Consider the following 18,166-nt stretch of genomic DNA (forward strand, 5'->3'; position numbering starts at 1 on the left):
GAGAATGGGAGAGGGAAAGAGAGGGGAGGGAGAGAGAGAATGGGAGAGAGAGAATGGGAGAGCGAGAATGGGAGAGAGAGAATGGGAGAGGGAAAGAGAGGGGAGGAGAGAGAGAATGGGAGAGGGAAAGAGAGGGGAGGGAGAGCGAATGGGAGAGAGAGAATGGGAGAGAATGAATGGGAGAGGGAAAGAGGGGGGGGGGGGGCATTCACATTTATACACAAGGTGATATATTGACACCAGTTTATGTCAAACGCGATAGACAGAATATTGCAGGTATTAATCAAATCAGTCTGTGTTTAATTAAATGTGAAATAGGAGAAAGAAACAGACAGTCTCTTCATTGAGCTGTCTCTGATGATGGATGTGTGTGTGTGTGTGTGTGTGTGTGTGTGTGTGTGTGTGTGTGTGTGTGTGTGTGTGTGTGTGTGTGTGAGAGCTCTCTTACAATACCCATGCCATTTATCAACCTCTCAGCTCCAGGTACTGAAGCCACCTTTCACAGCCAGATAAGAAAAGTTGACAATACGGTTTACTGTTAAACGTTGACAGTTTCCAGTAATATACATTCCCTTTGCAAAGCTATTCAGGAAACATCGCTCTGCGCTGGAAAATCTGAATGGCCACAGTGTGTTCTCTGGAAAAACTGTTGTGTTGTGTTCTTTCTGTTGTGTTGTGTTCTTTCTGTTGTGTTCTATTGTGTTGTGTTGTGTTCTTTCTGTTGTGTTCTATTGTGTTGTGTTGTGTTCTTTCTGTTGTGTTCTATTGTGTTGTGTTGTGTTCTTTCTGTTGTGTTCTATTGTGTTGTGTTGTGTTCTATTGTGTTGTGTTGTGTTCTATTGTGTTGTGTTGTGTTCTATTGTGTTGTGTTGTGTTCTATTGTGTTGTGTTGTGTTCTATTGTGTTGTGTTGTGTTCTATTGTGTTGTGTTGTGTTCTATTGTGTTGTGTTGTGTTCTATTGTGTTGTGTTGTGTTCTGTCTGTTCTGTTTGTGTTGTGTTCTATTGTGTTGTGTTATGTTCAGTTTGTTCGTTCTACATTGAACACATGCTTTTCTGTCTTTGTTTGTCGTGTGTGTGTGTGTGTGTGTGTGTGTGTGTGTGTGTGTGTGTGTGTGTGTGTGTGTGTGTGTGTGTGTGTCACTCAAGCAAGACCTTATGTGTGTGTTTTCTGCTGACTCACAATGCTCCCTCTCCGTCCCTCATCCATTCCCCCTCCCTTCCCTTCCCCCTCTCTCTCTCTCTCCCTCATCCATTCCCCCTCCCTTCCCTTCCCTCTCTCTCTCTCTCTCTCTCTCTCCCTCATCCATTCCCCCTCCCTCCCTCTCTCTCCTTCTTCCCCTCCCTCCCTCTCTCTCCTTCCTCCCCTCCTTCCTTCCCTCCCTCTCTCTTCTCCTCCCTCCCGTTTGCCTCCCCCCTCCCTTCACCCCCCCTCCTCCTTCCCTTCCTCTCTCCTTTCCTCTCTCTCCCTCTCTTCAGATTGAGAATCTACAGGAGCAGCTTAGAGACAAGGAGAAACAGATGAGTAGTCTGAAGGACAGAGTCAGGTCTCTCCAGACAGACACCTCCAACACTGACACAGCTCTCACCACCCTGGAGGAAGCACTGGCTGAGAAGGTATATATTATAGAAACACACACACGCACATGAGCTTTGGGGCTCCCGAGTGGCTCAGCTGTCTAAGGCACTGCATCTCAGTGTTAGAGGCGTCACTACAGACACTGGTTAGATTCCAGGCTGTATCACAACCGGCCGTGATTGGGAGTCCCATAGGGTGGCGCACAATTGGCCCAGCTTCGTCCAGGTTAGGGAGGGTTTGGGCGGGATAGGCCGTCCAGGTTAGGGAGGGTTTGGCCGGGAAAGGCCGTCCAGGTAGGGAGGGTTTGGCCGGGATAGGCCGTCCAGGTTAGGGAGGATTTGGCCGGGATAGGCCGTCCAGGTTAGGGAGGGTTTGGCCGGGAAAGGCCGCCTAGGTAGGGAGGGGTTGGCCGTCATTGTAAAATTAGAATTTGTGAAATCTATGAAAATAAAAGCTGTGGTTTTGTTGTGAGAATGATGCTATAATACACAGCAGTACTACACTACTACACTACTACACTACACTACACTACCACACTACACTACTACGCTACCACACTACTACACTACACTACTACACTACACTACACTACTACACTACTACACTACACTACCACACTACCACACTACACTACTACACTACACTACCACACTACACTACTACATCACTACACTACACTACCACACTACTACACTACACTACTACACTACTACACTGCTACTCTACCACACTACTACACTACACTACTACATCACTACACTACACTACCACACTACTACACTACACTACTACATCACTACACTACACTACCACACTACTACACTACCACAATACACTACTACACTACACCACTATGCTACTATACTATTACACTACCACACTACTACACTACTACACTACTACACTACTACACTACACTACTACATCACTACACTACACTACCACACTACTACACTACACTACCACACTACTACACTACACTACCACACTACTACACTACACTACTACATCACTACACTACACTACCACACTACTACACTACACTACTACATCACTACACTACACTACCACACTACTACACTACCACAATACACTACTACACTACTACGCTACCACACTACTACACTACACTACTACAATACTACACTACCACACTACTACACTACCGCAATACACTACCACACTACTACACTACCACAATACACTACCACACTACTACACTACCACAATACACTACTACACTACTATGCTACCACACTACTACATTACACTACTACACTACACTACACTACCACTCTAATACACTACCACAATAACTACCACACTACTATACTACTACACTACTACACTACCACACTACTACACTACTATACTACTACACCACCACACTACTACACTACCACAATAACTACCACACTACTATACTACCACACTACTACACTACTATACTACTACACCACCACACTACTACACTACCACAATAACTACCACACTACTATACTACCACACTACTACACTACTATACTACTACACCACCACACTACTACACTACCACACCACCACACTACTACACTACCACACTACTACACTACCACACCACCACACTACTACACTACCACACTACTACACTACTATACTACTACACCACCACACTACTATACTACCACACTACTACACCACCACACTACTACACTACCACACCACTACACTACCACACCACCACACTACTACACTACTATACCACCACACTACTACACTACCACACCACCACACTACTACACTACCACACTACTACACTACCACACCACCACACTACTACACTACCACACTACTACACTACTATACTACTACACCACCACACTACTATACTACCACACTACTACACCACCACACTACTACACTACTATACCACCACACTACTACACTACTATACCACCACACCACTACACTACTACACCACCACACTACTACACTACTACACCACCACACCACTACACTACTACACCACCACACTACTACACTACTACACCACCACACTACTACACTACTACACCACCACACTACTACACTACTATATCACCACACTACTATACTATTACACTACTACACCACATGACTACACCACTACACTACTACACTACCACCCTACTACACTACACTAATACACTACCACTTCTACACTACTACACCACACTACTACACTACTACACTACTACACCACTACTACACTACTACACTACTATACCACTACTACACTACTACACTACCACTTCTACACTACTACACCACTACTACACTACTACACTACTATACCACTACTACACTACTACACTACCACTTCTACACTACTACACCACTACTACACTACTACACTACTATACCACTACTACACTACTACACTACCACTTCTACACTACTACACCACTACTACACTACTACACTACTATACCACTACTACACTACTACACCACTACTACACTACTACACTACTATACCACTACTACACTACCACTTCTACACTACTACACCACTACTACACTACTACACTACTATACCACTACTACACTACTACACCACTACTACACTACTACACTACTATACCACTACTACACTACTACACTACCACTTCTACACTACTACACCACTACTACACTACTACACTACTATACCACTACTACACTACTACACCACTACTACACTACTACACTACTACACCACTACTACACTACTACACTACTATACCACTACTACACTACTACACTACCACTTCTACACTACTACACCACTACTACACTACTACACTACTATACCACTACACCACTACTACACTACTATACCACTACTACACTACTACACCACTACTACACTACTACACTACTATACCACTACTACACTACTATACCACTACTACACTACTACACTACCACTACTACACTACTACACTACTACACCACTACTACACTACTACACTACTATACCACTACTACACTACTACACTACCACTACTACACTACTACACTACTACACCACTACTACACTACTACACTACACTACACTACTACACTACTACACCACTACTACGCTACTACAATACACTACTACACTACACTACCACCACAGGTTGTGAAACAATATCTCTCTTTCAAATGTCTCCCTTTTCTCTCTCTACTCCTCCCCTTTCTCTCTACTTTCTCCATCTCTACTTTCTCCATCTCCCTCCCCCTTTTCTCTCTCTACCCCTCCCCTCTCTCTCCCTCTTTTCTCCGGACACGTCAGGTGGTTCTCTTTCCCTCTCCCTCTCCTCTCTCTCCCTCTCCTCTCCTCTCTTTCCCTCTCACTCTCTTTCCCTCTCTTCTCTTTCCCTCTCCCTCTCTTTCCCTCTCTTCTCTTTCCCTCTCCTCTCTTTCCCTCTCCCTCTCTTTCCCTCTCTTCTCGTTCCCTCTCTTCTCTTTCCCTCTCTTCTCTTTCCCTCTCTTCTCTTTCCCTCTCCTCTCTCTCCCTCTCCTCTTGTTCCCTCTCCTCTCTTTCCCTCTCCCTCTCCCTTCCTGACCCACTCTTTCTCTTCCTCTCTCTCCTCCTCTCTCCCTCTCTATCCCTCTCACCCTGTCTCTCCCTCTCTCCTCTCCTCTCACCCTTTCTCTCACCCTCTCTCTCTCATCTCCATCTCCATCTCTCTCTCTCTCTCCCTCTCTCTCTCTCTCTCTCTCTCCTCTCCTCTCCTCTCCTCTCCTCTCCTCTCCTCTCCTCTCCTCTCCTCTCTCCCCTATCTCTCTCCCTCTCCCCTCTCTCTCTTCCTCACCCACTCTCTCTCTTCCATGCAGAGCGAGGTTGAGGTTGACACACAAACACACAGGTGTGAGATGAACAGAGCCAACCGTTGGTCTTCCAGTACGTGGTGTGTGTTGTTCTGACTGGCTGTGAAGGTTGAACACTCTGTCAGACACTGTTCTAGTTGTGATATAAGGAGTGTGAGCTACACTATTAAATGTTACTGAGCTTGTGATTTAATCAGTGTAGTAAGTTCGAGCGCCTGTTAAACTTTGATGGACTGTGTGTGAGGCGATGAATGAGGAAAAACATACTTATTATTCAACCTAAAGTGGTTATTATTAGTTTAATATGATGTAATAATAGCCATTAAATTATAGTAATTTCCAGTAGATTATTTTCCAGGCCAGTTGTAATGGCCCTCAAAACAACATTCAGACCCCGTTGTCAATAGAAACCAATAGAAGATGAACTCTTAGGCAGGGCGGCCCACCTAGTGCCCGATGGGACAAGAACATCCCGGTCAGCCAAACCCTCCCCTAACCCGGACAACGGTGGGCTAAACCCTCCCCTAACCCGGACGATGCTGGGCTAAACCCTCCCCTAACTCGGACGACGCTGGGCTAAACCCTCCCCTAACCTGGACGACGCTGGGCTAAACCCTCCCCTAACTCGGACGACGCTGGGCTAAACCCTCCCCTAACCCGGACGACGCTGGGCTAAACCCTCCCCTAACCCGGACGACGCTGGGCTAAACCCTCCCCTAACCCGGACGACGCTGGGCTAAACCCTCCCCTAACCTGGACGACGCTGGGCTAAACCCTCCTCTAACCCGGACGACGCTGGGCTAAACCCTCCCCTAACCCGGACGACGCTGGGCTAAACCCTCCCCTAACTCGGACGACGCTGGGCTAAACCCTCCCCTAACCCGGATGACGCTGGGCTAAACCCTCCCCTAACCCGGACGACGCTGGGCTAAACCCTCCCATAACCCGGACGACGCTGGGCTAAACCCTCCCCTAACCCGGACGACGCTGGGCTAAACCCTCCCCTAACCCGGACGATGCTGGGCTAAACCCTCCCCTAACCCGGACGACGCTGGGCTAAACCCTCCCCTAACCCGGACGATACTGGGTTAATTGTCGCGGCCGGTTGTGACAGAGCCTGGACTCTAACCCAGGATCTCTAGTAGCAGAGCTATCACTGTGATGCAGTGTCTTAAACCACCGCGCCACTCGGGAGGCCCTGACCTCTATCTACCCATTCCTCTACAGGTGAGTATATGTGACTGTCCCCATGTGTGAATTAATCCTTTGACCCTCTCTGTAGGAGCGTATCATTGAGCGTCTGAAGGAGCAGAGAGACAGAGACGACAGAGAGAAGACAGAAGACATCGAGTCCAACAAGAAAGAACTGAAGGAGCTCAGAGAGAAACTCAGTCTACTGCAGGGAGACCTGTCTGACCGAGAGGTGAGCTACAATGAGCAGACAGGCACCACACTCAGTCTACTGCAGGGAGACCTGTCTGACCGAGAGGTGAGCTACAATGAGCAGACAGGCACCGCACTCAGTCTACTGCAGGGAGACCTGTCTGACCGAGAGGTGAGCTACAATGAGCAGACAGGCACCGCACTCAGTCTACTGCAGGGAGACCTGTCTGACCAATAGGTGAGCTACAATGACCAGACAGGCACCACACTCAGTCTACTGCAGGGAGACCTGTCTGACCAATAGGTGAGCTACAATGACCAGACAGGCACCACACTCTGTCTACTGCAGGGAGACCTGTCTGACCAATAGGTGAGCTACAATGACCAGACAGGCACCACACTCTGTCTACTGCAGGGAGACCTGTCTGACCAATAGGTGAGCTACAATGACCAGACAGGCACCCCACTCAGTCTACTGCAGGGAGACCTGTCTGATCGAGAGGTGAGCTACAATGACCAGACAGGCACCCCACTCAGTCTACTGCAGGGAGACCTGTCTGACCGAGAGGTGAGCTACAATGACCAGACAGGCACCCCACTCAGTCTACTGCAGGGAGACCTGTCTGACCGAGAGGTGAGCTACAATGACCAGACAGGCACCGCACTCAGTCTACTGCAGGGAGACCTGTCTGACCGAGAGGTGAGCTACAATGACCAGACAGGCACCCCACTCAGTCTACTGCAGGGAGACCTGTCTGATCGAGAGGTGAGCTACAATGACCAGACAGGCACCCCACTCAGTCTACTGCAGGGAGACCTATCTGACCGAGAGGTGAGCTACAATGACCAGACAGGCACCCCACTCAGTCTACTGCAGGGAGACCTGTCTGACCGAGAGGTGAGCTACAATGACCAGACAGGCACCCCACTCAGTCTACTGCAGGGAGACCTGTCTGACCGAGAGGTGAGCTACAATGACCAGACAGGCACCCCACTCAGTCTACTGCAGGGAGACCTGTCTGACCAATAGGTGAGCTACAATGACCAGACAGGCACCACACTCTGTCTACTGCAGGGAGACCTGTCTGACCGAGAGGTGAGCTACAATGACCAGACAGGCACCCCACTCAGTCTACTGCAGGGAGACCTGTCTGACCAATAGGTGAGCTACAATGACCAGACAGGCACCACACTCTGTCTACTGCAGGGAGACCTGTCTGACCAATAGGTGAGCTACGTTGACCACACAGGGATAACACAATGACCATACAATCATCGAACCAAGACCATATTCTGACCCCACGATGACCCCACCCAAGCTGCCTGACCTGCAAGGTCACCTTAAATTCCAGCCAGTCATTTTTCTTGAGAAATAGTCCACAGAGTATTAGATTGGATGAGTCACAGACTCCTTGAATGACAGACAGACAGTCCCGCACAAACATCAGCAATTGACTCTCTCTCTGCCTATTGATTGACTGGCTACTGCCCTGTCCTGAGAGTGGCAGGCAGACAGAGCAGAGGAGAATATTAAACCATGGGCCTATGTGACTGTCTGGCAGAGACAAGGCATTCGTCTGAGGAAAGACCAGGAGCTGTCAGCCAGTCAGTCAGCCATGGACCACTGCTGATGTTCTCAGTCTGCTGTGTGTCTCAGAGACACTCTGAATGAATGGACAGAATGATAAAAGGAGGAGGGGATGGACCTGGGACTTGACTCAGGGGTGGGCTGAGGTCTGTGGGCATTGCATTTGCGTGTGTGTGTGTGTGTGTGTGTGTGTGTGTGGTGTGTGACAACAAGATAAAGGGTTCCTCTGTTGATAGCCTATCTCAAAATGTTATCTTTCTCTCTTGGGGCCCCCCCTCTCTTAGACGACCCCTAGTTCCACAGAAAACAGGCCCAACATTGACATGGACATTCAGTACAGATGATTGTCACTTGGACACGTGCAGGTACACACACAGGAGAGCTGTAAACATCCTGTCACATATTCTACTACATAATGGCAGAATAGGTTTGTTGTTGCTGTTATTCCTATACTGTGTGAGCCTCGGTATTCCTCTAGGCTGTCTGTCTGCTCCTAATACAGCTTCAACACATCAGACAATACAATACCCAACCACCAAGCCACTTCCCTTCTCCAGCTGTACCAACACACTATAACATCCAGCTACCAACATACTATAACATCCAGCTACCAACACACTATAACATCCAGCTACCAACACACTATAACATCCAACTGTATCAACATACTATAACATCCAGCTACCAACACACTATAACATCCAGCTGTATCAACATACTATAACATCCAGCTACCAACACACTATAACATCCAGCTACCAACACACTATAACATCCAACTGTATCAACACACTATAACATCCAACTGTATCAACATACTATAACATCCAGCTGTATCAACATACTATAACATCCAGCTGTATCAACACACTATAACATCCAGCTGTATCAACATACTATAACATCCAGCTGTACCAACATACTATAACATCCAGCTGTATCAACATACTATAACATCCAGCTACCAACATACTATAACATCCAGCTACCAACATACTATAACATCCAGCTGTATCAACATACTATAACATCCAGCTGTACCAACATACTATAACATCCAGCTACCAACACACTATAACATCCAGCTACCAACACACTATAACATCCAACTGTATCAACATACTATAACATCCAGCTACCAACATACTATAACATCCAGCTACCAACACACTATAACATCCAACTTTATCAACATACTATAACATCCAGCTGTATCAACATACTATAACATCCAGCTGTATCAACACACTATAACATCCAGCTGTATCAACACACTATAACATCCAGCTGTATCAACACACTATAACATCCAGCTGTATCAACATACTATACCATCCAGCTGTATCAACACACTATAACATCCAGCTGTATCAACACACTATAACATCCAGCTGTATCAACATACTATAACATCCAGCTGTATCAACACACTATAACATCCAGCTGTATCAACATACTATAACATCCAGCTACCAACATACTATAACATCCAGCTACCAACATACTATAACATCCAGCTGTACCAACATACTATAACATCCAGCTACCAACATACTATAACATCCAGCTACCAACACACTATAACATCCAGCTGTACCAACATACTATAACATCCAGCTACCAACATACTATAACATCCAGCTACCAACATACTATAACATCCAACCACCAAGCCACTTCCCTTCTCCAGCTGTACCAACATACTATAACATCCAGCTGTACCAACATACTATAACATCCAGCTACCAACATACTATAACATCCAGCTACCAACATACTATAACACCCAACCACCAAGCCACTTCCCTTCTCCAGCTGTACCAACATACTATAACATCCAGCTACCAACACACTGTAACATCCAGCTACCAACACACTATAACATCCAGCTACCAACACACTGTAACATCCAGCTGTACCAACATACTATAACATCCAGCTACCAACACACTGTAACATCCAGCTACCAACACACTATAACATCCAGCTACCAACACACTGTAACATCCAGCTACCAACACACTATAACATCCAGCTACCAACACACTGTAACATCCAGCTACCAACATACTATAACATCCAGCTGTACCAACATACTATAACATCCAGTTACCAACACACTGTAACATCCAGCTACCAACACACTATAACATCCAGCTACCAACACACTATAACATCCAGCTACCAACACACTATAACATCCAGCTGTACCAACACACTATAACATCCAGCTACCAACACACTATAACATCCAGCTACCAACACACTATAACATCCAGCTACCAACATACTATAACATCCAGCTGTACCAACATACTATAACACCCAACCACCAAGCCACTTCCCTTCTCCAGCTGTACCAACATACTATAACATCCAGCTGTACCAACATACTATAACATCTAGCTGTATCAACACACTATAACATCCAGCTACCAACATACTATAACACCCAACCACCAAGCCACTTCCCTTCTCCAGCTGTACCAACATACTATAACACCCAGCTACCAACATACTATAACATCCAGCTACCAACATACTATAACATCCAGCTACCAACATACTATAACATCCAGCTACCAACATACTATAACATCCAACCACCAAGTCACTTCCCTTCTCCAGCTGTACCAACATACTATAACATCCAGCTACCAACACACTATAACATCTAGCTACCAACATACTATAACATCCAGCTACCAACATACTATAACATCCAACCACCAAGTCACTTCCCTTCTCCAGCTGTACCAACATACTATAACATCCAGCTACCAACACACTATAACATCTAGCTACCAACATACTATAACATCCAGCTACCAACATACTATAACATCCAACCACCAAGTCACTTCCCTTCTCCAGCTGTACCAACATACTATAACATCCAGCTACCAACACACTATAACATCTAGCTACCAACATACTATAACATCCAGCTACCAACATACTATAACATCCAACCACCAAGTCACTTCCCTTCTCCAGCTGTACCAACATACTATAACATCCAGCTACCAACACACTATAACATCTAGCTACCAACATACTATAACATCCAGCTACCAACATACTATAACATCCAACCACCAAGTCACTTCCCTTCTCCAGCTGTACCAACATACTATAACATCCAGCTACCAACACACTATAACATCCAGCTGTATCAACATACTATAACATCCAGCTGTACCAACATACTATAACATCCAGCTACCAACACACTATAACATCCAGCTGTATCAACATACTATAACATCCAGCTACCAACATACTATAACATCCAGCTGTACCAACATACTATAACATCCAGCTGTATCAACATACTATAACATCCAGCTGTATCAACACACTATAACATCCAGCTACCAACACACTATAACATCCAGCTGTACCAACACACTATAACATCCAGCTACCAACACACTATAACATCCAGCTACCAACACACTATATCATCCAGCTGTACCAACACACTATAACATCCAGCTGTACCAACATACTATAACATCCAGCTGTATCAACACACTATAACATCCAGCTACCAACATACTATAACATCCAGCTGTATCAACATACTATAACATCCAGCTGTACCAACATACTATAACATCCAGCTGTATCAACATACTATAACATCCAGCTACCAACACACTATAACATCCAGTTACCAACATACTATAACATCCAGCTGTATCAACATACTATAACATCCAGCTGTATCAACATACTATAACATCCAGCTGTATCAACACACTATAACATCCAGCTACCAACACACTATAACATCCAGCTGTACCGACACACTATAACATCCAGCTACCAACACACTATAACATCCAGCTACCAACACACTATATCATCCAGCTGTACCAACACACTATAACATCCAGCTGTACCAACATACTATAACATCCAGCTGTATCAACACACTATAACATCCAGCTACCAACATACTATAACATCCAGCTGTATCAACATACTATAACATCCAGCTGTACCAACATACTATAACATCCAGCTGTATCAACATACTATAACATCCAGCTACCAACACACTATAACATCCAGTTACCAACATACTATAACATCCAGCTGTATCAACATACTATAACATCCAGCTGTATCAACATACTATAACATCCAGCTACCAACATACTATAACATCCAGCTACCAACATACTATAACATCCAGCTGTATCAACATACTATAACATCCAGCTGTACCAACATACTATAACATCCAGCTGTATCAACATACTATAACATCCAGCTACCAACACACTATAACATCCAGCTACCAACATACTATAACATCCAGCTACCAACATACTATAACATCCAGCTGTATCAACATACTATAACATCCAGCTACCAACATACTATAACATCCAGCTACCAACCTACTATAACATCCAGCTGTACCAACATACTATAACATCCAGCTACCAACATACTATAACATCCAGCTACCAACATACTATAACATCCAGCTACCAACATACTATAACATCCAGCTACCAACACACTATAACATCCAGCTGTACCAACATACTATAACATCCAGCTGTATCAACATACTATAACATCCAGCTGTACCAACATACTATAACATCCAGCTACCAACATACTATAACATCCAGCTACCAACATACTATAACATCCAGCTATATCAACATACTATAACATCCAGCTACCAACACACTATAACATCCAGCTACCAACATACTATAACATCCAGCTACCAACATACTATAACATCCAGCTACCAACATACTATAACATCCAGCTGTATCAACATACTATAACATCCAGCTGTACCAACATACTATAACATCCAGCTGTACCAACATACTATAACATCCAGCTGTATCAACATACTATAACATCCAGCTGTACCAACATACTATAACATCCAGCTGTACCAACATACTATAACATCCAGCTGTACCAACATACTATAACATCCAGCTACCAACACACTATAACATCCAGCTGTATCAACACACTATAACGTCCAGCTACCAACATACTATAACATCCAGCTGTACCAACATACTATAACATCCAGCTACCAACACACTATAACATCCAGCTACCAACATACTATAACATCCAGCTGTATCAACATACTATAACATCCAGCTACCAACACACTATAACATCCAGCTACCAACACACTATAACATCCAGCTACCAACATACTATAACATCCAGCTGTACCAACATACTATAACATCCAGCTACCAACACACTATAACATCCAGCTACCAACACACTATAACATCCAGCTACCAACACACTATAACATCCAGCTACCAACATACTATAACATCCAGCTGTATCAATACACTATAACATCCAGCTACCAACATACTATAACATCCAGCTGTACCAACACACTATAACATCCAGCTACCAACATACTATAACATCCAGCTACCAACATACTATAACATCCAGCTACCAACACACTATAACATCCAGCTACCAACATACTATAACATCCAGCTACCAACATACTATAACATCCAGCTACCAACATACTATAACATCCAGGTGTACCAACACACTATAACATCCAGCTACCAACATACTATAACATCCAGCTACCAACACACTGTAACATCCAGCTGTACCAACATACTATAACATCCAGCTACCAACACACTATAACATCCAGCTACCAACATACTATAACATCCAGCTGTACCAACATACTATAACATCCAGCTACCAACATACTATAACATCCAGCTACCAACATACTATAACATCCAGCTGTATCAACACACTATAACATCCAGCTACCAACACACTATAACATCCAGCTGTATCAACATACTATAACATCCAGCTACCAACACACTATAACATCCAGCTGTACCAACACACTATAACATCCAGCTACCAACATACTATAACATCCAGCTGTATCAACACACTATAACATCCAGCTACCAACACACTATAACATCCAGCTGTATCAACACACTATAACATCCAGCTGTACCAACATACTATAACATCCAGCTACCAACATACTATAACATCCAGCTACCAACATACTATAACATCCAGCTACCAACATACTATAACATCCAGCTGTACCAACATACTATAACATCCAGCTACCAACATACTATAACATCCAGCTGTACCAACATACTATAACATCCAGCTACCAACATACTATAACATCCAGCTACCAACATACTATAACATCCAGCTGTATCAACATACTATAACATCCAGCTACCAACATACTATAACATCCAGCTACCAACCTACTATAACATCCAGCTGTACCAACATACTATAACATCCAGCTACCAACATACTATAACATCCAGCTACCAACATACTATAACATCCAGCTACCAACATACTATAACATCCAGCTACCAACACACTATAACATCCAGCTGTACCAACATACTATAACATCCAGCTGTATCAACATACTATAACATCCAGCTGTACCAACATACTATAACATCCAGCTACCAACATACTATAACATCCAGCTACCAACATACTATAACATCCAGCTATATCAACATACTATAACATCCAGCTACCAACACACTATAACATCCAGCTACCAACATACTATAACATCCAGCTACCAACATACTATAACATCCAGCTACCAACATACTATAACATCCAGCTGTATCAACATACTATAACATCCAGCTGTACCAACATACTATAACATCCAGCTGTACCAACATACTATAACATCCAGCTGTATCAACATACTATAACATCCAGCTGTACCAACATACTATAACATCCAGCTGTACCAACATACTATAACATCCAGCTGTACCAACATACTATAACATCCAGCTACCAACACACTATAACATCCAGCTGTATCAACACACTATAACGTCCAGCTACCAACATACTATAACATCCAGCTGTACCAACATACTATAACATCCAGCTACCAACACACTATAACATCCAGCTACCAACATACTATAACATCCAGCTGTATCAACATACTATAACATCCAGCTACCAACACACTATAACATCCAGCTACCAACACACTATAACATCCAGCTACCAACATACTATAACATCCAGCTGTACCAACATACTATAACATCCAGCTACCAACACACTATAACATCCAGCTACCAACACACTATAACATCCAGCTACCAACACACTATAACATCCAGCTACCAACATACTATAACATCCAGCTGTATCAATACACTATAACATCCAGCTACCAACATACTATAACATCCAGCTGTACCAACACACTATAACATCCAGCTACCAACATACTATAACATCCAGCTACCAACATACTATAACATCCAGCTACCAACACACTATAACATCCAGCTACCAACATACTATAACATCCAGCTACCAACATACTATAACATCCAGCTACCAACATACTATAACATCCAGCTGTACCAACACACTATAACATCCAGCTACCAACATACTATAACATCCAGCTACCAACACACTGTAACATCCAGCTGTACCAACATACTATAACATCCAGCTACCAACACACTATAACATCCAGCTACCAACATACTATAACATCCAGCTGTACCAACATACTATAACATCCAGCTACCAACATACTATAACATCCAGCTACCAACATACTATAACATCCAGCTGTATCAACACACTATAACATCCAGCTACCAACACACTATAACATCCAGCTGTATCAACATACTATAACATCCAGCTACCAACACACTATAACATCCAGCTGTACCAACACACTATAACATCCAGCTACCAACATACTATAACATCCAGCTGTATCAACACACTATAACATCCAGCTACCAACACACTATAACATCCAGCTTTATCAACACACTATAACATCCAGCTGTACCAACATACTATAACATCCAGCTACCAACATACTATAACATCCAGCTACCAACATACTATAACATCCAGCTACCAACATACTATAACATCCAGCTGTACCAACATACTATAACATCCAGCTACCAACATACTATAACATCCAGCTACCAACATACTATAACATCCAGCTACCAACATACTATAACATCCAGCTACCAACATACTATAACATCCAGCTGTACCAACATACTATAACATCCAGCTACCAACACACTATAACATCCAGCTACCAACATACTATAACATCCAGCTGTATCAACATATTATAACATCCAGCTACCAACACACTATAACATCCAGCTACCAACACACTATAACATCCAGCTACCAACATACTATAACATCCAGCTGTACCAACATACTATAACATCCAGCTACCAACACACTATAACATCCAGCTACCAACACACTATAACATCCAGCTACCAACACACTATAACATCCAGCTACCAACATACTATAACATCCAGCTGTACCAACACACTATAACATCCAGCTACCAACATACTATAACATCCAGCTACCAACATACTATAACATCCAGCTACCAACATACTATAACATCCAGCTACCAACACACTATAACATCCAGCTACCAACACACTATAACATCCAGCTACCAACATACTATAACATCCAGCTACCAACATACTATAACATCCAGCTACCAACATACTATAACATCCAGCTGTACCAACACACTATAACATCCAGCTACCAACATACTATAACATCCAGCTACCAACATACTATAACATCCAGCTACCAACATACTATAACATCCAGCTACCAACACACTATAACATCCAGCCGTATCAACATACTATAACATCCAGCTACCAACACACTATAACATCCAGCTACCAACACACTATAACATCCAGCTGTACCAACACACTATAACATCCAGCTACCAACACACTATAACATCCAGCTGTACCAACATACTTTAGCCTCCAGTTTGTCTTTCTTACAACCATTTCTCACCTTTCTCCATGGAGTCCTCTCCCAGCTGATCTCTGCCCCTCACCCCTCTCACCCACTTCATATCTCTTTAAACCATCACTCTCTTCTCTCCTTCTCATCCAGGTGTAGGTACAGTTGAAGTCGGAAGGTTACATACACTTTGGTTGAAGTCATTAAAATTAATTTTTTGTTAACAAACTATAGTTTTGGCAAGTCGGTTAGGACATCTACTTTGTGCATGACACAAGTGCACACAGATTATTTCACTTATAATTCACTGTATCACAATTCCAGTGGGTCAGAAGTTTACATACACTAAATTGACTGTGCCTTTAAACAGCTAGTTGACATCATTTGAGTCAATTGGAGGTGTACCTGTGGATGTATTTCAAGGCCTACCTTCAAACTCAGTGCCACTTTGCTTGACATCATGGCAAAATGAAAGAAATATAAGCTGAAATCAATCATTCTCTCCTACTATTATTCTGACATTTCACATTCTTAAAATAAAGTGGTGATCCTAACTGACCTAAGTCAGGGAATTTTAATAGGGTTAAATGTCAGAAATGGTAAAAACTGAGTTTAAATATATTTGGCTAAGGTGTATGTAAACTTCCGACTTCAACTGTATCTGTGGGCTCGTTGGTCTGAATCTGTTTGTGGATAAATGTTTAAGCTCCTCTGAAGGCAGGTGGTCATATATGTTTGATTCTGATTCATAATGTAATCCACCCCAGTGACCTAAATGCTTGTCTCCCAGACTGCCTTACAATACGTGGCGTGTTAGCATCAATGAACTTTCACAAGCTTCTCTCCTTCTCTGAGTCCCTCTGTTCTCCCTCTCCTCTGCAAAGCAATCATAAAGACTGGACAACAAGCCAGAAAGCAGTGT

The 18,166-nt window shown here is 43.6% G+C and overlaps 1 protein-coding gene across 2 annotated transcripts in view; it reads left to right on the forward strand.

Moving 5' to 3' along the window:
• LOC149970076 (ELKS/Rab6-interacting/CAST family member 1-like) overlaps positions 1–18,166 on the forward strand; it is a 534,697-nt gene that overhangs the window by 164,923 nt on the left and 351,608 nt on the right. For both annotated transcript variants that reach the window (XM_090228733.1, XM_090228734.1), the window contains exons 12-13: positions 1,479–1,616; positions 6,676–6,816. In XM_090228733.1, the coding sequence (XP_090084859.1) occupies positions 1,479–1,616; positions 6,676–6,816 (279 nt within the window). The remainder of the gene's footprint in view (positions 1–1,478; positions 1,617–6,675; positions 6,817–18,166) is intronic.

This window comes from Oncorhynchus mykiss, unplaced genomic scaffold (assembly GCF_057628025.1).
Source record: "Oncorhynchus mykiss isolate SJ-2025 unplaced genomic scaffold, ASM5762802v1 scaffold96, whole genome shotgun sequence".
Taxonomy (NCBI): domain Eukaryota; kingdom Metazoa; phylum Chordata; class Actinopteri; order Salmoniformes; family Salmonidae; genus Oncorhynchus; species Oncorhynchus mykiss.